Source organism: Cricetulus griseus, chromosome 9 (assembly GCF_003668045.3).
Source record: "Cricetulus griseus strain 17A/GY chromosome 9, alternate assembly CriGri-PICRH-1.0, whole genome shotgun sequence".
Classification (NCBI taxonomy): Eukaryota; Metazoa; Chordata; class Mammalia; order Rodentia; family Cricetidae; genus Cricetulus; species Cricetulus griseus.
Genome location: NC_048602.1, coordinates 13,233,164 through 13,253,645, shown reverse-complemented (window position 1 = coordinate 13,253,645; position 20,482 = coordinate 13,233,164). Strand labels below are relative to the sequence as shown.

The 20,482-nt window shown below is 39.5% G+C and overlaps 1 protein-coding gene across 1 annotated transcript; it reads left to right on the top strand.

The window, feature by feature from the left end:
* Positions 1–8,697: 8,697 nt before the first annotated feature.
* Positions 8,698–9,627, top strand: LOC113838550 (vomeronasal type-1 receptor 4-like). The gene has a single exon (XM_027434181.1). The coding sequence runs from the start codon at positions 8,707–8,709 to the stop codon at positions 9,625–9,627; it is 921 nt and encodes a 306-aa protein (XP_027289982.1). The 5' UTR covers positions 8,698–8,706.
* Positions 9,628–20,482: the final 10,855 nt, after the last annotated feature.

Genomic DNA, 20,482 nt, shown 5'->3' with positions numbered 1-20,482 from the left:
GCCTCATCTCTTCTTTTGCTCTAATTGTTGCTGAATTATTCCTCCTACCCAGGACCAAATTCTGGGATCCAGAGTTTCCACTTTGGAGAAAGAAGGAGGTAGTTGACTCTTCAACTCCAGATTTTTTGATCTGATGATTTCCCAGTTTAATTCCTTTTGCCAATGACCAATTTCACAGAAGTTCTACAAACAAATGTTGCTTCTCCTTCCCAACCATCAGACTTTTTATACCTTTAGTAGCACACAATGTCATGGACATTGGCAGAATGCCATGATGGTTGCAAGCTAGTTGGAGGGATGAAGATTAATGTTCATCCACATTTCTATAGTCTTCTCTGACTTCTAGGGTCACAGAAATCTTCACATGGCCCGGATGCTTCAAAGTCCAGGGACTACCTTTGTTTCTCAGAATGTGAAAGGCACCCAGAGGCCCAGGAGCCACGGACTCTACCCTGAATAATCTGTGATGCATTCCTTTCAAGGCCAACTCGATGATTCCCACAAAAGACAAAAGTTGTTATCATAGAACCAAATGAGTAAAGGAGAGTAAACCCTTTGGTAACTGGAGTTTTGCTAGGATGAAGGAACAAATCACATTTTATTTTATTTTAATGTTTGTGAATGTTCCTTGCGCATAAAACTGCATCACAATAGGACTTGTATACAAGAATATATATATATATATATATATATATATATATATATTGGTTTTTCGAGACAGGGTTTCTCTGTGTAGCTTTGGAGCCTATCCTGGCACTCACTCTGGAGACCATGCTGGTCTCAAACTCACAGAGATCCTCCTGCCTCTGCCTCCAGAGTGCTGGGATTAAAGGCATGCACCACCAACACCCAGCACAAGAATATTTTCACTGAGCATATTTCCCTCATAATTTTCAGATGCCATATTCTTGCTTCCTCCCTAAGTCTGTATTGGTCCCATGGACAATTTTGCTTGTCTTTGTATATATTCACCATGATAGTATCTATATTATATCTATGAACCACACATAGGAAAAGAATATGTGTGATTTGCTTTTCTTTTCATCTATGTCTTTTCCTTTTCCTTTTATCATTTTTTTTATGACCCAGGATCTCTCTGCTTTTCTCTGGATGTTCTGGAACTCAATATGTAGGCCAGCCTTGCAGTAAACTCACAGACCTGCCAGCATTTTTTTCCTGGATGCTTGGATTAAATGTATATGCTACCATACTAATTCTGTGGTTGCTTCATCCGTGACTCAATGCATTCACTTAATGTGATTCTCTGTTTACATCCATTTTCCCACAAGCAATATAACTTTGTCCTGTATGGTGGAAAATAAATCTATGGGGCATATACAAAATATTTTTGTTGGATGTTTTTCTCGTTTTCTTTTCAGGCTACTAACAGCCATGTCAAAGGAATTTAGAAATGTTTCTGCTTTATGGAGGTAAATCACGACTGATGATGTAATCTAAAACTAGTGAAGTTATGGTTCTTGGAGGAGAATATGCTATTGTCACTTTACTGAACTAGAATAGTTAGTCACCATATTCTAAATATCTATACTTAAACCCACAGAATAGTATAGGCCTCATACTTCATTATAGAACTTCGGTTTGCAAACCATGAGAAACAATACAGCACGCCTTTAATCCCAGCACTCGGGAGGCAGAGGCAGGAGGGTCTCTGTGAGGCCAGCCTGGTCTCCTGAGCGAGTGCCAGGATAGGCTCCAAAGCTACACAGAGAAACCCTGTCTCAAAAAACCAAAAATTAAAAATAAAAAATAAAAAGGAAACAGGTTTTGTCCAGACTAAAGAGGCACTTACAAACATGAATCTACTTGTTAGAATATCCACAAATCTTGCACAAAACCAAGGTAGACAAAATTCCATCACAGAGAAGGGTGTCAGGAATTCTAACTCCTAGCTGAATATCTGTTTGTCTCAAAGGGATTCTGGGAGAAGAATGTCAGATTTCTTGAAGGATTCAACATTTAAGTTGCTAACAATTCTTCCACAGGGTCCACTGGATCAGGCACTTTCCAGATTCAGTCAATAGACTCAGAGTTTGTTTTGTTTTGAGCACATGATATTTAGAGACAATAGTGGTTGGAGGAAATAGAAAGAATTTGGAAAGAAGATAGTGGGCTTGCACTAAATTACAACTCATACGAATTTATGAAGTTCTCAAAGAAACATATTAATTACAAAATGTTATAATGTTGTTATTTTTATTATATTGTTTTTATTTAAATTCTTTAATTACTACTCATATTTACATATCCATCCCCCGATTCCCTCACACTCCCATCCTCCCATGTTACCCACCAACCACCCCAACCCATCACCCATCTCCTCCCCAGGGACAGTGAGGCCCTCCACCAGGGACCTTCAAATCATTTGGGGGAGGGCCTAGGCCCTTCTTGCTGTATCTGGGCTGGAATAGTATCCCTCCATAAGGAATGGGCTCCCAAAGTCCATTTGTGCTCTAGTGTTAAAGACTGGCTCCACTGTTAGAGTTCCTTAGACTGCCCTGGCCTTCTAGCTGGCACCCACATTCAGAGGCCATGGTTCAGTCCAATGCTGTTTCCCCGGCTTTATGAGTAGAGTCTCCATGCACTCAGTAGGTCAGGTCAACTGTTTCTGTGTGTTTCTCTAGCACCATCTTGGCTCTTTTGTTCATCCCTCCTCCCTCTCTACAACTGGATTCCAGGGGTATGGTTCAGTGCTTAGCTGTGAGTGTCTGTCTCTGCTTGGAACAGCTACTGGATGAAGGCACTAGGAATGGTAACCAAGATAGATATCAATCTCATTATAGGGGAAGGGCATCAATGGCATCCTCTCCACCACTGCCTGGATTCTTAGTTGGGGTCATCCCTGTGGATCCCCTAAAACTTCCCCTGTGCCAGACCTGTACTGTCTCCCTCTAATTTTGTTATGTTAAAAGAACTAATTTGATTTGTGCTCCAGAAGTCAGTGATACCTGTATCCCATGAGAAAGAGAAACTTCATTCACTTCTTTTTATCAAATTGACCTCACCTTGTACTGGAGATTTACTCTGCCTTCAATGCCTTCTGCTAAGATGCTGTCTCTGAGGAGCTATTCAAAGGAAAAACTTAAGTATGCATGCTAATGAGCAAGTGGAGAAAGTTTCATTACTTATTTTGTCTGCCAAAGCCAACACTGTCATTGTCACTGCAGGTGGAATGAAAATTGCAATTCCAGAGGGAGGGGAGCTCACAGACCTATAACTCAGGTTTGGATCTCTATAATTGCTTCTTAAGGGTCAGGATTTGCAGAACCACAGGACCATCCTGCATATGCACGAAGCCTGGTGAGTACTTTGTATTTTAGTTTGATCAGAAGAGGCAGCCAAAAGAAGAGACCTGGATGGGAACAAATGTCTAGTGATGGGAATCTTAGGTAGACACAGATCTGTGGAGCTGGAGGAAAGTCACAAGATTGATTTCATAATTAAGCAGTGACTGAGATGTTCAAACATTGTGCCCCTACTTGTTGGTTCTTAGTGTAGTTTATATTCCCCACTGAAGGTGACTGTGGGTATACCAGAATAACGCAGGCCCGCTGTAAAGGTCCTGAAGGGCTGTTGCAACAAGTCAATGTGATATTTCGCCTTACCTTTCGTGATGTGTTGATTATTTTGAAGTCCTATTTTTATGGTAAAGTTAGGATTTAATGTCCATTAAAATGGACATTAAAATGGAAATAGAAGAAGCACACAACCCTAGGAAAATGCAGGATTTGAATATGTTTCTAAAGTAAAAAAAAAAATCATTCTTATGAGACACTACGTAAATCCTCTAGCAGGAGCAACTCTGTCTGTAGTGAATAGCCAGTGGTAAAATGACTGCTTTGGAGACTCTCTCTCTTAACTTGGAAAAGAAACATGGAATGTAAGGTAATGTATACTTATTGGGCAATGACAGCCAGGACCATAATATTTCATAGACAATCAACACAGTATGACAGTAGTGTGAATTTTCATATTGACGTATTACAATAGTTAGTCAGCACCCTCACAAATGGCCTGAATTATCCTGTTACCCACAGTCACCCTCAGTTTGGGATTTATATTACAGTAAGAACCAACAGTGACTTGCAGAAGATTAGGAACTTTCATTTTTTTTTAGTCACACCTTGGTAATAAAATTAATCTTGTGCTTTCTCTATCTGCCCCACCAATCATTTTTTTACCCCAGATTTCCATTAACAGTTCTCTCTCTTGTATTATTCTTACTTGGATGTTGAGCATAATCTTATATGACAAATTTTCAGCTGTTTATTGTTATTGCCAATGGAACATAGGGCCTTGCACAGAGCTGGCCTGGACACTACCACTTAGCTCATTTTAATCCACACAAGTGTTGTATCCCATTGGACAATACTTAAGGTTTCACATTATTCTGATTGTCCTTAATTATTCCAGTGGTGATGCTGCCCACCTTTTATCTCACTTGTGAAGAACAGGTAGGAAGGTCTCTGTGAGCTCTAGGTCAACATAATCTCCATAGGGAGGTCGGGGAAAGCCAGAACTATATAATGGCTCCCTGAACAACAACAACAAGAATTCTTAGCAAATACATGCAGAATTTGAAACAGTGGGTTTACTACATTAATTTTTTCTCGTGATGTTATTTGTTAATCACATATTAGTATTTCATATTGTATTTTGTACAGAGTAATAGTGTTAGAAATTCATTGTTACCACTATCACCTTTATCTTTGCAATATCAACAATGCATATTTACAGTGGAGTCATAAATACCTGGTGTGTCTTGCACTTGTGAAATTAAACTGGGTTTTGTGGCAATTTTTCATTATGTCAAACAACACTTAGAATACTATTTATTTACAATGTTGTAAGCCTCATTTGCAGTTTGGGTTTTCCTGTGGAGTGGACATTCATATTAAAGTGATAACTTAATTTTATAAAGATGTATTTATTTCATCGATTTTAATTTTGTGAATATGAATGTTTTGCCTGAATGTATATGTGTGCCTTATGGAATTCAGTGCCTACAGTGGCCAAAAGAGAGTGTCAGTCTCTATTGAAACTGGAGTGCAGTTAATTGTAAGCCAGCATGTTCGTGCTGGGGAACAAACCCGGGCATCTACAACAGCGGCAATATCCTATGGCTGTGAAGACAAATACTCATTATCAAAATGGGTAGAGTGAACTTACAGATCTGTGTAAACGAGTGATGTCATACAGTAGAGGTCATTGGTTCCTACTTAATTTCTTTAACATCTCTTCTACACTGAAGGGAATTCAGGTAGACAGTGAAGTAGTCAATTGTCAAATATTCGCTACAGGTATTTCCTAGTCATTGTCATTATGGAAGTCTCCAAGGCCACAACAGGTATTAGCATGGAGCATCTTGTCAATACTTGTGGTTTTCTCTATCCTCATAGATGCTGTCAGGTAGGTCCACTGGCATGAATTTCCTAGGAATTTGCCCGGTGTCCCAGGATGTGACAATGCCAGGAATGTGGACCTTTTAAAAGCGTGCAGGGAGGTGTGATTCCATGTGTTCACTGTTGGACCATTTATCCAGAATCATGTCAAATTTCCTATGTATATGATCAACACACGAAGCAACAAATGCATAAATGAAGACATGTCTGGTGTGATTTTCTGATAAATGTTTCAATGAATTCAAATATCAGTCAGTATTAGTGTTCTCAAATATCAGATGGTATTTGCTGGGAAAGAGGTCTCAAACTGTGAATCCATGAGCTTCTTGTGTAAATGCCATCTGCCATTCAAATACCAAGCTTAACTCACACTTACTTTTGTTTGCCAATTATACTTTTTATTTTAATACTTAAAACTAATACCATGCGTTGCATGGTAATTTCCCAAGTTATACATCAACTGGAATCAATAGATATAGCAAAAACAATAGTTTAAAATTTTCAAGGGTCTCCATGTTTACAGGATTCTATCATGTATAAATTGCTTTATTGATCATGTTACTGAGCACATGTAGTTAATATTCACAGTGATGCTCTCAATACTATTAATGTATTGTAAACTCCAAATTTCTTCAGTTACAAAAAGTAATTTACTTTGTTTTTGTGATGGTTTGAATGAATAGATAGGTATATTCCCATAAACACACATGTTCGAATGCTTGGACTATAAGGGGTGTTACTATCAGAAGGTGTGGCTATGTTGGAGCAAGAATAGTCTTGTGGGAGGAAGGGTATCACAATAGGGGCAGGCTTTGACTTCTATATGCTTAGAAAATCCCAAATCTGGGACTTAGTTCACTATGTGTAGCCTGTGTATCAAGATGTAGAAATCTTAGCTCCATATCTGCCTGAAGTCTGACCTGTTTCCTGCCATGAAAATAAAGGCTTAAACCTCTGAAACTGTAATCCAGCCCCTATGAAATGTTTTTTATAAGACGTGTCGTGATCATGCTTGTCTTCACAACATCAGAAACCATAACAAAGATAAAATTTATTCTTACAAATAGAGGTATTGAATTTTGGTTTGTATTTGTTCTACTTAAGCAGATGAAGCCAGTTTTGCCCAACAATGGCAGCTGCATTCAGGGGCATTACCAGGCTACAGGGTTCTTGGTGTATCTACAAACAAACCAAAGCTTGGTACTGTAATTATTTTATTTTCTTTTTGTTCATTTTATTGTCTTTTGTTTTTAGTTAGCTTAAATGTAGCTAGTTTCGTTAAGCCTTTTTCATATTTAAAATTTTGCTTGACCCAATGCTTCTTGTCTCCATATGCCCTCTCCTAGTCCAGCTTATCTCTTGCATACATATTATTTGCCTTCTACGCTCATACATTGTGTGTTTTTTCCCTAACATAACCTCTCTCATCAAAACTCTTTTTAACTCTCTTATGGGTCACATTCTAGTTACCTGGGATCACCCTGTATTCATAAATAGTTAAAAAAAATTTTCCAGCACTGACAATCATAACCCACATTGACATAGAATGTAAGCTAGTGATATTTCTGGGCCTGTCTTACCTCACTTAACATAATACTTTCTACATTCTGTGTAGCCATTGCCTAGGATACTCTACAGTTCCAGTGCATGAAGATGGGAGGTGGCTAGTATCTGATAATTCCTAAGGTCACAGTTCATATCTCCACTTTGTTAAAAACATTCAGATCCCATGATTCATAGTCTGCCTCATCCCAGTTCTTGTTTGTTCTGGTGACCATCATTACATTGCTGATGATTACGTGTAACCATTGGATTTTTCCTAGGACTTCATGGTTGAGCCTGGTACTGATTCAAAGCTGCATCAGCCTAATACATTAAGGGGATCTTACCTCCTTCAGAGGATTCACACAACTTCTCCTAAAGGAACAGAGTATGGCATGTTGAGACCTTACTCTCACTTCACTGCACCGATGGACTATCTAACCCAGTGCTTTCTTTTCAATCATTTCCTGTCTAAGCCAACTCAGTGGTGCATGATTATATGAGACACTGTTTCAATGGACACACAGAACATCATTCCTGTAGCTATTATTTATCAGATAACATTCTTCTCCTTGCCATTTATGGTAGCATTTTATGCCTTACTCTGTTGTTGTATATTCGGTGAGATTTCATCTTGCCAGTTATTTCTTTCTATCTCAGAGGCCTGACATGTGTGAGCACACATGTGTGTGTCTATGTTTTATGATTTTCACGAATCCATGTCTTAGCATGATGTAAGTTTCAAGTTAAAGAATCATTCTAATGCATTTTTTTATTTTTAATAACTTTTCATTATCTATGACTGTTGCAGGGTAAAGGCCAAAAGACTACTCAGCATGAGCAAAGTCTAAATTGAGAGTCTGTATTCTGTGGATTTAGTTATTAAATGGAAGGAAACACTTCTCACAGTGAAGACTAAAGTTCCTCTAACAGGGAGCTTTTAAAGGTAAGCATATGAAAACAGGTGTATCCTGACTGACAGCTGTCAGAGTTGGGTGGGTCTTAAAGCAATCAAGAACTTTAAAGGAAGCTAAAAAGAGACAGTCATTTGGGAAATTTTGACTCCCAGATTGTAGAACAATGTTGGGGACTTTTCCAAGAGAATTTTCATAAAGGGATTAGAAAATGGAGAGTTAGTTTCAGATTAAAGCAAAGATGGCTCCATGTGAGTCAAGATGAACATACCTTTGCCATGTCAAAAGATCCTAGGTATATTCTGAGTGGTATTACAAAATTGTCACTGTATACCTTTTATTTTTAGATGATATATAAATTCAATATTAATATATTGAATTTTTGTCAAAGTCATTTAAGTTGTTTTCTTTTATATTATGACTAGACAATATCAATATAGTCTTGAAATATTGTATTTGTTCTCTAGGTTGAGAAATTTCATCATTTTTCATGGGCAATTTGTCACATCATTGTGAGTGTTTTGTTTACTATTACACATGATGGCTCTCCTTCCATCTTAAGTGCTTTCTGAGTAATTGCTCATTCTCACAAAAACATACTTATAAAGTAACTCCTGTCAAACTTTAAGATAGGTCTTTTTAATTGTTGGTGATAGCCTTGAACACCTGAACTTTTTTAGAACTTCTTTTAGCACTTGTGTGTCAGTCTCTATGTAGCCCCACCAATTAAAGGATTCATCCATCACTCAAGACTGTAAATATTTCTCAGTATTTATTGACCAGAAGAATAGCAGATCCATACAATTAATGAAATTGTTCCAAACCACAGAATGGACTTTTGGAATCTGGCAATAAGCTTTATTTACTTATCACAAACTACAGCTGGGATTCTGGGAAATTTCTCCCTAATTTTCTACTATCTAGTCATTTATTGCAGAGAAAACACATTAAAGCCCACAGATTGGATTCTCACGCACCTAATGGCAGCCAATGCCTTGATCATTCTCTCTACAGGAGTGCCTCAAACAATGGCAGTTTGGGGACTGAAGCATTTCTTGAATGACTTTGGATGTAAACTACTGTTGTACTTTCAAGGACTTGGTAGGAGTGTGTCCATTGGTACCACCTGCATCTTGAGTGTCTTCCAGGCCTTGACCATTAGTCCCAGGAAATCATGTTGGAAGCGTCATAAAGTCAAAGTTGAGAAGATCACTGGCTACCACGTCTCCCTCATTTGGATCCTGTTCACCTTGATTTTTCCATATTCGTTTGTTAATTCGGGCAGCAAAAATGTGACCAGAAAACAAGATTTTGGTTACTGCTCCATTGTAGGATGGGATGGAACTGGCCCTTCACTCTATGCAGCACTGGTGGTGTGCCCTGAAGTCTTCATTTCTGTGCTCTTGGCGTGGTCAAGTGGATCCATGATTGTCATTCTGTACAGACACAAGCAGAGGGTTCAACACATCCGCAGCACTCATGGTTCCAGCACAAAATCTCCTGAATCCAGAGTCACAGAGAATATTCTGATCCTTGTGTTTACCTTTCTGGCTTTTCACACTCTTTCTTCCATCTTAAGAGGCTACATTATTCTTTTATATAATGACAATTGGTGGTTGGTGAACACCAATCGCATCATTTCTCTCTGTTTTCCATCATTTTTACCCTTTGTTCTCATACATCGTTACTCTATTGTACCCAAAATTTCTTTGGTCTGTATAAGAAATACAAATAATCTAATCTCATTTTAACTATGAAAATGATTTATTTTCCTTGGTGTCCAGTAGTTTACTCACTAGTCACCCTCAAATTGCCAACCAAGAATGTTAAGTAGTTAGCAACTTGTCTTTTTAAGATTAGCTGAAATGGATATGAAAGTTTTGTCAACTGGTTTATTCAGAAGTCTACATGATCCAATTCTACTGTGTGATGCCCATAGTACTATTCAACTTGAACCTGTGAGAGTCTTTACTCTTCCCACGCAATATGCAAAGGAGCCAGCAAAATGCTGTCAATAAAAATTCCATTCTTGTGACTTTCATTCTGTAAGGTGATTTGGATGTTTGATGACTTGAGAGAGAGCTCTGTGCAGTATACTCTAACTGCATGAATAGTGAAATGTACCTGGCAATTAACTTGTGTGTCAGGATGCTCTTTTCCAATTACAAATGGTCCAGCCTGCACCAATACTGGAAAAAATAGGTTTAATATCTTTCACCTCTTACAAAAAACAACTCATTATGACCAAAATGATGGATGGTTTTGGTGTAATTCTGAACTTGGTTTACTTCTATTTTATAGCAATTTTAGCATCATCAGTGATATTGATTCGTATATCTTCTCTGTCAAGCAGGCTCAAATGAGAAAATCCATTTACCAGCCCAGATGTCACGAAGTGTTTTGATAAAATCATCCATTATAAATGCCATGTAATGATTGTGGATGAATGGGTCACATCTCAGTATAATGAAGCCTGCATAATATAAAACTACACTCAAGGGCTAGGACATAAAGATTTTATACACAATAGGAAAACTATGACTGATCACCTTTTGGTTATGCTTTTTGTAAAACAGATTGGTCCCAAACATTATCTTTCTTGTCATTCTGTTCTCCTTATCTTATGAAACACTGTTCCTCTCTATCTCTCAATACTCTGAACCTGACGAATGACTTGCTTGTCCATTCCACAAAGGGACACATAGAAAAATTCACACATACACAGATACAAACACACACAAGAAATAATTACATGGGCAGTGGAGGTACAAGCCAGGGATCCCCAGCACTAGGGGTAGCAGAGACAGAAAGATCTCTATGATTGTGAGGCCAGCCTGGTCCACAGAGTGAGATCAAGGACATGCTCCAAGCCTACATAGAAACCATGTCTCAAAAAAAGACACAGAAAAGTAGTAACTTCAGTTGCTATATCATCATCCATAGTGAGTTTTATTTTGACATTTTTAATTTTTGGATACTTCATATATGTATACAATGAAATATGATCACATTTGCTCACTTCAATCCTCCTTGTAACCCCTTAACAAAGAGACATACTCACTGACACCCACATTCAGGGGTTCTGGATCAGACTTACCCTGGATTCCCAGCTATCAGTCAAGGGATCATGAGCTCCCCCTTGTTCAGGTCAGCTGTTTCTGTGGGTTTCATCATCCTGGTCTTGACTCCTTTGCTCATCACTCCTCCCTCCATGCAACTAGATTCCAGTTCAGTTCAGTGTTTAGCTGTGGGTGTCTGCTTCTACTTCCATCAGCTGCTTGATGAAGGCTCTAGGATGGCATATAAGTCAGTCGTCAATCTCATTATCAGAGGATGGCATTTAAAGTAGCTTCTCCACTGTTGCTTAGATTTTTAGTTGGTGTCATCCTTGTAGACCTCTAGATATTCCCCTAGTGCCTGATTTATCTTTAAACCTATGGTGGCTCCCTCTATCATGGTATCTCTTTTCTTGCTCTCCTCTATTCTTCCCCCAACTCAAACTTCCTGCTACCTCATGTCCTACTCACCCCTCCTCTCCTTGCCTGCTCTTTCTCTAAACTCCCTCTCCCCCATGCTCCCAATTACCTCAGGAAAGCTTGTCCCCTTCTACTGAGGACCATGTATGTCTCTCTTAGGGTTTTCCTTATTTCCTAGCTTCTCAGGCACTATGGATTGTAGGCTGGTAATCCTTTGCTCTATGTCTAAAATTCATACATGAGTGAGTACATACCATGTTTGTCTTTTTATGACTGGGGTACCTCACTCAGAATGGTTTCTTCTAGTACCATCCATTTCCTTGCAAATTTCAAGATTCCATTGTTTTTTTTTTTTTTTTTGCTGAGTAGTACAACAATGTGAATATATACCACATTTTCTCTATCCGTTATTCAGTTGAAGGGCATCTAGGTTGCCTCCAGGTTCTGGCTATTAAAAATAAAGCTGCTATGAACATGGTTGGGCAGATGTCCTTATTGTGAGAATGTGCATCTTTTTGGTATATGCCTAGGAAGGAAATGCTGGATCTTGTGGTAGACTGATTCCCATTTTCCCGAGGAATCCCCATAGTGATTTCCAAATAGGCTGTATGAGTTGCCACTCCGACCAGCAGTGGAGGAGTATTACCCATTCTCCACATCCTTTCCAGCATAAACTGTACTGGTGGTTTCGATTTTAGTGATTCTGACAGGAGTGAGATGATATCTCAGATTTGTTTTGATTTTCATTTCCCTGATGGCTAAGGATCCTGGACACTTTCTTAAGTGTCTTTCATCCATTTTAGATTCCTCTATTGAGAATTCTTTATTTAGTTCTGTACCCCACTTTTTAATTGAATTATTTGGTGTTTTGGAAAATAGCTACTTGAGTTCTTTGTAAATTTTGGTGAAAAAATTAGAGATCAGTCCTCTGTCAGATGTGGGGTTGTGAATAACTTTTCCCATTCTGTGGGCTGCCATTTTGTATTGCTGACTGTGTCCTTTGCCTTATAGAAGCTTCTGAGTTTCAGAAGGTCCCATTTACTAATTGACAATCTCAGTATCTGTGCTATTTGGGGTTATGTTCGGGAAGCAGTCTCCTGTGCAAATTCGTTCAAGGGAACTTCCCACTTTCTCTTCTAAGAGGTTTAATGTGGCTGGATTATGTTGAGGTCTTTGATCCATTTTGACTTAAGTTTTGTGCATGGTGATAGATATGGACCTATCTGCAATCTTCTACATGCAGGTGTCCAGTTATGTCAAACAATTTGTTGAAGATGCTTTCTTTCTTCCATTGTATAATTTTAGCATATTTGTCAAATATCAGGTGTTCATAGGGGTGTGGGCTAATATCAGGGTTTTCAATTTGATTCCATTGGTCTACCTGTCTGTTTTTGTGCCAATACCAAGCTGTTTTCATTGCTATAGTTCTATATAAAGCTTCAAGTCAGGGATGGTGATGCCTCGAGAAGGTCCTTTCTTGTACATGGTTGTTTTGGTTAACCTGGGTCTTCTGTTTTTCCATATAAAGTAGAGAATTGTCCTTTCAAGGTCTGTGAAGACTTGTGTTGGTATTTTAATGGGGATTGTATTGAATCTGTATATTGCTTTTGGCAAGATTGCCATTTTTATTATGTTGATCCTACTTATCCAAGAGCATGGGAGGTCTTTCTGTTTTCTTGTATCTTCTTTAATTTCTTTTTTAATGAATCAAACTTCTTGTCATGCAGGTCTTTCATTTTTTTGGTTAGAGTTTCCCCAAGATGTTTTCTGTTGTCTGTGGCAATTGTAAAGGGTGATTTTTCTCTGATTTCTTTCTCAGCCCCTTTATTACCTGTATATAGTAAAGAGAAAAAACATCTCACAGTAGAAGCTGTAGAATGACACAGTGAGATATACAGTAAACTCTTTGGTCCATTCATCTTTAAGTTCAAGTGATCATTGCAAAGAGTCATTGGTCTGCTGGAGACCTCTGGTTTCTCCTTTGATACCCATAGGATACTGTGCCATCACTGGGATGTCTCTTGAATATGCTGTTTTACTCCTGAATTGTGGAGATCCTGAATCTTTGGATTAGCAGGACAAGCATCTTTACATGTTCCAAGAGTTAATAGATGGAGTGGATGTTGGAGTGAGCCAACTCATAGCACTGGTTCTTTGCCTGGGTGGTTACACAATTGGTCATCCCAACAGCTGTCTCCCATTTGCCACCAGGTTGAGCTCTCCAGCAATACCCTGGATAGTTAACCCCATGCAGCAATGGTACAGGCAGTTCTGCTTTCACTCCTTCATGGCCAGCTCACCCACACCTAGGTCTCCTTGACCAGCACTATTGTGTTGCAAAGTCAAGGTGCAGGGTCCACTTTTATGAGTGCTGATAATGGGTAGGATCAGCTCTCTTGATCTCACTACAACGAGACCAGCTCTTCCACATGCTACAAGCAGTGTAGGGGAGAGTACATCTCACTCACACCCATGCCACCTCCTGGCCATAGAGGGACAGGGCCAGGTCTAACTTAGGGCCAGATCACTCATGTTCCAACAACAGTAAATTGATTTTTATGTTGATAGATAAGTCTAACCCTTACCCTCTTCAGAGAAGCTTCTTTTTGCACACTATGGTTATTATCACACAGGCTCACAATCATTCAAAACACTGATAATAAGAGACTCTGGAGGGTCCAGCAGAATATGGGACATCTGTATCATATTTCCTCTCAAGAGTCAGGAATCATCGTGGAAGAAGAGGCAGAAAGGCTACAAGAACAAGAGGTGGTTTATGATTCCAGAGAAACAGATTTTGTCTAGATATAACAGGCACTTGCTTATGTGAATTCATATGTTAGGACAGTATGCACAAAACTTACACAAGATGAATCTAGACAAGATCCCAGCACAGAACGTGTGGTCAGGAAGTCCCACTCATAGCTGCAGAGCTATTGGCCACATATGGCTTCTGAGAAAGGAAGTGTCAGAATTCATAAAGGCTCTGACATTTTAGAATGTACCCATGCTTTCAGAGTTGCCACAACACTAGGTACATACTAGATCACTAAGTATATTAAGTGTATTTCTATTTTCTGTTTCCTTTTTTAGGTAACACATTGAATTTGAAGGGAATACTGGTGTAGGGACAAGAGATTAGAAAGCAGATAATGGTTGGGTGAGTCTGACTAAAATATTTATGCATGTATGTAATACTCAAGAAACATTTAAGCAGTAAATATTCCAATTTTTTTCTAAAAAACACTAAGTTTATCTGTGTTGTGTGATATGTCATACAATCTTACATACAATAGGACACAGAGACCTCTCTAACTTTCTCAGGAATCAAACCACAAACTTTTGAGCACCTTCCATAGGTCCTCAGTCAAACTTCAGTGACAATAAAAACCAAGCTCATTTTCAAAACACCTTGTCTCATTGGAGATATTAAAAATAAAACCTTAAGCCTCTTTGTTGATTAGCAACTGGAAATGGGTTCATAATTGACCTTGTCTTCCAAAGACAGTGTTGTCATTCCCATTGTAGGTGACATGAAAATGGCAGTTCTGGAGGGAAGTTAGGCTACATAGTCAAAGGTCTCTACCTCAGGCTTGAGGTAGATCTCAAACAGCACTGGTTTTTAAGGAGATGGAATCTGCCCAATGAATCCACCATCCTTCTTATGCATGAAGCCAGGTGAGTATTTTGTATTTTAGAGTGTGTGGCAGAGCCAGCAATGAAGAGAGAAATGAGTAAGTGTTCATGTATGGAAACGGGAATTTGGGGATCAACACATCTGTGGAACATATAGCAAAAGCAGAAGAATAATTCCATAGCTAAGAGGTGAACCAAAAATAGGCACACCAAAACTTGTCCCAGTCCATGTCGATTCTTACTGTGATATAAATCTGACTGAGGGCAACTGTGGGTACCAAAGGTTTGAAAAGCAGCGAGTTGAAGTGTACAGAGTTCTGGCATCTCAGGCCGCTGCAGGCAGAAGGAAATGCCAGGCAAAACTGAGAGATGGGAAGTGGGTCATGCATTCGGGTTTCAGGATCCCCGAGAGTTCTGCACCCTGGGTGAGAGAGGTTACAGAGAAAGCCTATCCCGCCAGCGAGCAGTGAGAGAGACTAAAATCACATTAGGCTCCAAATGCTAGATATCTGCTTATATTAGAAATAAAGAAGGGCATGATGAGACGTGAGATTATAGAGATACATTAAGCAGTTTATTATAAGGTGGGAAAGCTAGCGAGAGAAATAGAAGAACAGAACAGGAGAGAAGAGAGAAGAGAGACAGAGTTAATGGCCGACTGCCATGGTCGGTCACTAGAGAGAGAGAAGAAGCAGAGAGAGAGGCGGAGGAAGTTGGAACTTTTAAAGAGAAGATTGTGCATGTGCACTGAGTTTCCACGCATGGCAGAGTCCTAAGACAGTTCCATAATGCGTGATGAGTGGTGATGGCATAGCACGTCCCTGTGCGTGCCCCACCTGTTGTCAGGGGGCAGGGTCTGTCTCTTAAAGAGGTACGGGCAGGTCAGCATTAATGCCTGAACCTTTCACACAGTAGAATCCCCACCTTGATCTCTAGATTGTATTAAATAAGTGGCTGCTCTTTGACCCCTCCAGAAGCACCAGTCAATAGCCAGGGTTGAGCAACAGCAGTAGGACATCTGCTTATTACCACTCCAAAAACCTACCCACAAGAATGAAAAAGCAACAAGCAAAAATGCATTGCTTAGTGTTGTCAATAATAATTTCATAGTATTATAAAATCAGTGAAGTTGACAATAATTTTGAAAAAAAATATAAAACATTCAGGTTTTATAAATGTATGACCAACAAAACTGAAAATTTAAAAATAGTCAAGGTCCCAGGACTTGGGACTGAGCAGTCTGTAGTCATATGTGGCTACATCACGTCTTTTACTTTGACATGTGATAGATAACAGTGCTGTTGTGGATCTGAGCTAAGATTATACAGCTTACACAGCCAGCACTTTACCCACTATAGCCCCTCCTCTGACAGGTTTCCATGAAGCAATTGTCAGTTAAAATTAAGGGAGACAAGTGACAGGTTATCAGAGTTTACTTTATTCCATCTTTGTTACCAGTTTTTGCTCCCTATAATCCAAGTCATGTCCTTTCTTCCTTCCTGGACTCCCACAATTCACTTATAGCTTTTCCTGCTAATTCATAATAACTAGTGGTTTCAAGTTGTGATATGAACTCCCTCAGTGAATGCTATCACTGTTGCTTCCTGTGAAACAACCCAATAAGTCTTTGGGAGAAGATCTTGGAGTATATGTACTACATATATTACAGTGGTTGCTGCCAATCTACTATTGATAATCAGTCATCTTTGTCCCTTTTGCTGGGGGTTGATCTGTAACAGTCCCATGCTACAGAAGCCATCTATTCCGGACTGATGTATTTGGGGCTGCAATCAGAGCCAGCCAAAGAGCCCCGGGTCCAAACCTGAGTGGGGGAGTGTGGATCGGGAAACTCCTAGCTACCCAATGACTTTAAGGATGAGTCAAAGACATCTTGTCATCCCAGGAGGGCGCTCAGTCCATGCTGGAGTCCTTTTAAATAGCTTTCCAACAGTGGTAGTGATAGCAGAAGACATCTATTATCATGTATAAAGCTGATGTCAAATATTTCCTTTAGTTCTAGAGGCAATCATAGAACCATGTATACAAACTCTCAGACATTCCACAGGGGCCCCAGCCTTCAGGCACCAGGCCTGTTTCACTAGCCCTCAGAATAGGTATGGTCCCACCAGGGCATAGGTCTATTGTTATACAAACTGGGAGCCGTTCTCTTCCTTAGCCAGGCCATCCAAACATCTAAAAGACAATGTGTGATTCAAGCTCCTGGAATTGAGCTGAGGTTTGCAACAAAAATATCATAATCGATCCTCAGCCCCAATATCCTTTGGCCACCGAGTCTCTATCCAGAAGCAAGCATGAAAGATATATTATATCTACACATGTGAGTATTTTCTTTCAAGTCTCCAGGCTGCAGTGGAAAGGATATTCTCACAGAGGAGACACCAGTGCTGTTCCAAAAACTGGCATCTTTTTGACAGGAGAATCTACCTACAAAGGTTGAATCCATCAAATGGAGACAAACAACCCTGGAGCTTGAGCCCTGCATGGATTATGGAAGGCTACAGGTGAAGATTATCCTATCCTGGGGCTCTTTCCCAAAGCAGTAACAGTAGCTCTGTACTCAGTGTGGTCCTTGGAGTGAGGTGTTTTGCAAATGCATTTAGTTTTCCTTTTTATGCAATGTTATACTCAAGCATTCAAATGCCCAAGGCAGTGGAAGCATTTATCATTTGAGCATAGATAGACAGACAGATAGATAGATAGATAGATAGATAGATAGATAGATAGATAGATAGATAGATAGAGAGGTAGAGATGATAGAGATATATAGATATATGGATATATAGATATATAGATATTCAGCTCCATGCAAGACTTAAGAGACATCATGGACCTGGTGATTGCCACTTTTCAATCCCAAGGTGATGCTAAAATAAAAGACAACTACCATGCTGTCCCAGAATTTAAATTGGTTTCTGGTGATCTGAAAGTGATGCCGTCTCCAGTTTCCATAGTGCATTTTTTTAAAAGCAGCACCAATTTTTGTGTTGAAATGATTATAATATGAATATGGTGAATCCTCTTCTGCAATATCCAAAGACAAAGGGTGCATTTATTGACTGATATCACAATATATTACAGACCCAGCCTTGAAAATGTTATGACTTCACCCACCCCAAATCCCCTGTGTTTCTCTTTCTGCATATCAAACATGGTAGGGTAACAGCGGGAATGAGTCTACCCCAAGATCCAGCAATTCCACTCCTAGGCATATACCCAAAAGATGCACATTCATATAACAAAGACATCTGTTCAACCATGTTCATAGCAGCATTATTTGTAATAGCCAGAAACTGGAAGCAGCCTAGATGCCCCTCAACCAAAGAATGGATGGAGAAAATGTGATACATTTACACAATGGAGTGCTACTCAGCGGGGAAAAAAACAATGAAATCTTGAAGTTTGCAGGAAAATTAATGGAACTTGAAGAAACCATTCCGAACGAGGTAACCCAATCACAAAAAGACAAACATGATATGTAGTCACTCATAAGTGGATTTTAGACATAGAGTAAGGGATTACCAGCCTACAATCCACACTGCCAGAGAAACTAGTAAACAAGGAGGACACTAAGAGAGACAAACATTGTCCCCTGGAGAAGGGGAAAGGGTCACCATCCCCTGAGCAAATTGAGAGCAGGGATAGAGGGGGGAGGAAGCTACGAGAGTGAGAAGGGAAGAAAAGGAAGGATGCAGAGGTCATGAGGAGGCAGAAAGGTTGAGTCAGGTGTAGATTAAGAAGAAAGGACATATGATAGGTAGGATTTTAGTTGGGGGGTGGTAGGGGAGGAAGGAAGGGAGAAGGGAACTGGGATCATCATGTAATTCAATCTTGTTTGTAATTCAAATATATAAAAATAAATAAATAAATAAACATGGTAGGGTTTTGAGATCGTATGAACCCATGTGCTTATTCACATTCAGGCTTCTTTCAAGGTTACTTTTCATTGTATGCATCCACTGGATACAAATTTATCAAAATTCATATATGTTCAGGTATTTAATAAAAAACAAGTAATGGCATACTATTTTATCTATAATTTTGATGGCTTGTTTCAATACATTTATTCAAACATTTTTAGTCCTGAATATTATACAGCAGTACATTAATTTTGCATAACTGAGTGTGCTGATCATTGCTTGCCGCCCTCGTCCTCAGCAGGCAGATACAGAAGGATCATGTGTTCCAGGGTCACCTTGGATACACAGTGAGCCTGTCCCCAAGAGAAACAAGGAGTGGTGAGATAGTTCAGAGCATACCCTGTCCCTCCAGAGGTCTCAGCTTTAGTTCTTAGCACCCATGCTAGGGAGCTCACAAGCTTCTGAAATTCTAATTCTGGGGTATTTGACACCCAATTATAGGGCTCTGCAGGATCCACACATATGCCCAATACATAAGCATGAGCATAAATAAAAGCAAAAACAAATCTGTTGTTAAAAAGAAGTAAGTACAACAAACACAGTATCTTGTATGACTGTGCTAAAATGTTCATATTATGCTTATTTCCAGACAAACAGAATTTCAAAACCTTTCACTGATTTTATTTTGGAATGTATGTGCTGTGTGTGTGCGTGTGTGTGTGTGAAGTCTGTGTGTTAGTGCATAGTATTTACTACTCAGTTATCTTGATCCACTATGTGAGTCCCAGGGATCATAATCCAGTCACTAAACTTAACAACCATTGCTTTAATTTGATTATCTGTCTTGCCATACTATGAGAGACAACAGTTTTATTTTTTTTCTTTTTCTTTCTGGTTTTTCAAGACAGGGTTTCTCTATGTGGCTTTGGAGCCTATCATAGCACTCACTCTGGAGACCAGGCTGGCCTCGAACTCATAGAGATCCGCCTGCCTCTGCCTCCCGAGTGCTGGGATTAAAGACGTGCGCCACCAACACCCGGATTTTTTCTTATCTTATAAACCAAATTAGGACAGAGATAGTCAGGACACACTGGTACCATTGAAGTTAATTCAGATTTTAAATTTATTTAATTTAATTTATAGTGTAGTAGTCAATCCAACATCCTTCACACGACAGAAAATTGTTTATCAGGGAAGCTACACCCTCAGTCCTTCCTCTCACAATTCTACCATAGATTTCCAGAGGGTCTAGCATCATATTCTGCATTTAAAAATTAAACCCAGGCCCAGAGAGAAAGCAGGTGGCTATGAACCCTCTCTACTCTTCCAAAAGAACTGGGTTCATTTCCCAGCATCAGTGTGTCAGCTTCCAACCATCTATAATCCCCATCAGATCTGGGGATCTGACGCTCTCTTATGGACTCAACAGGAACTGCAGACATGTCATATAAGCCTTATAAGCAAGCAAAACAACTATACACATCAAATCAAACAGGAGGCAAGAGAGATAAGTCAGTAGCCAAGAGCAGTAGCTCCTCTTCCTGAGATCCTGGCTTCAATTTCAGTCCACACATGGCACTTCATAACAGTCTGTAATTCCTGGCCAAGGGGTTCTG

What these genes read in the sequence shown, in the direction of transcription:
- LOC113838550 (XM_027434181.1), top strand. Translation starts at nt 8,707, where the DNA reads ATGGACTTTTGGAATCTGGCAATAAGCTTTATTTACTTATCACAAACT.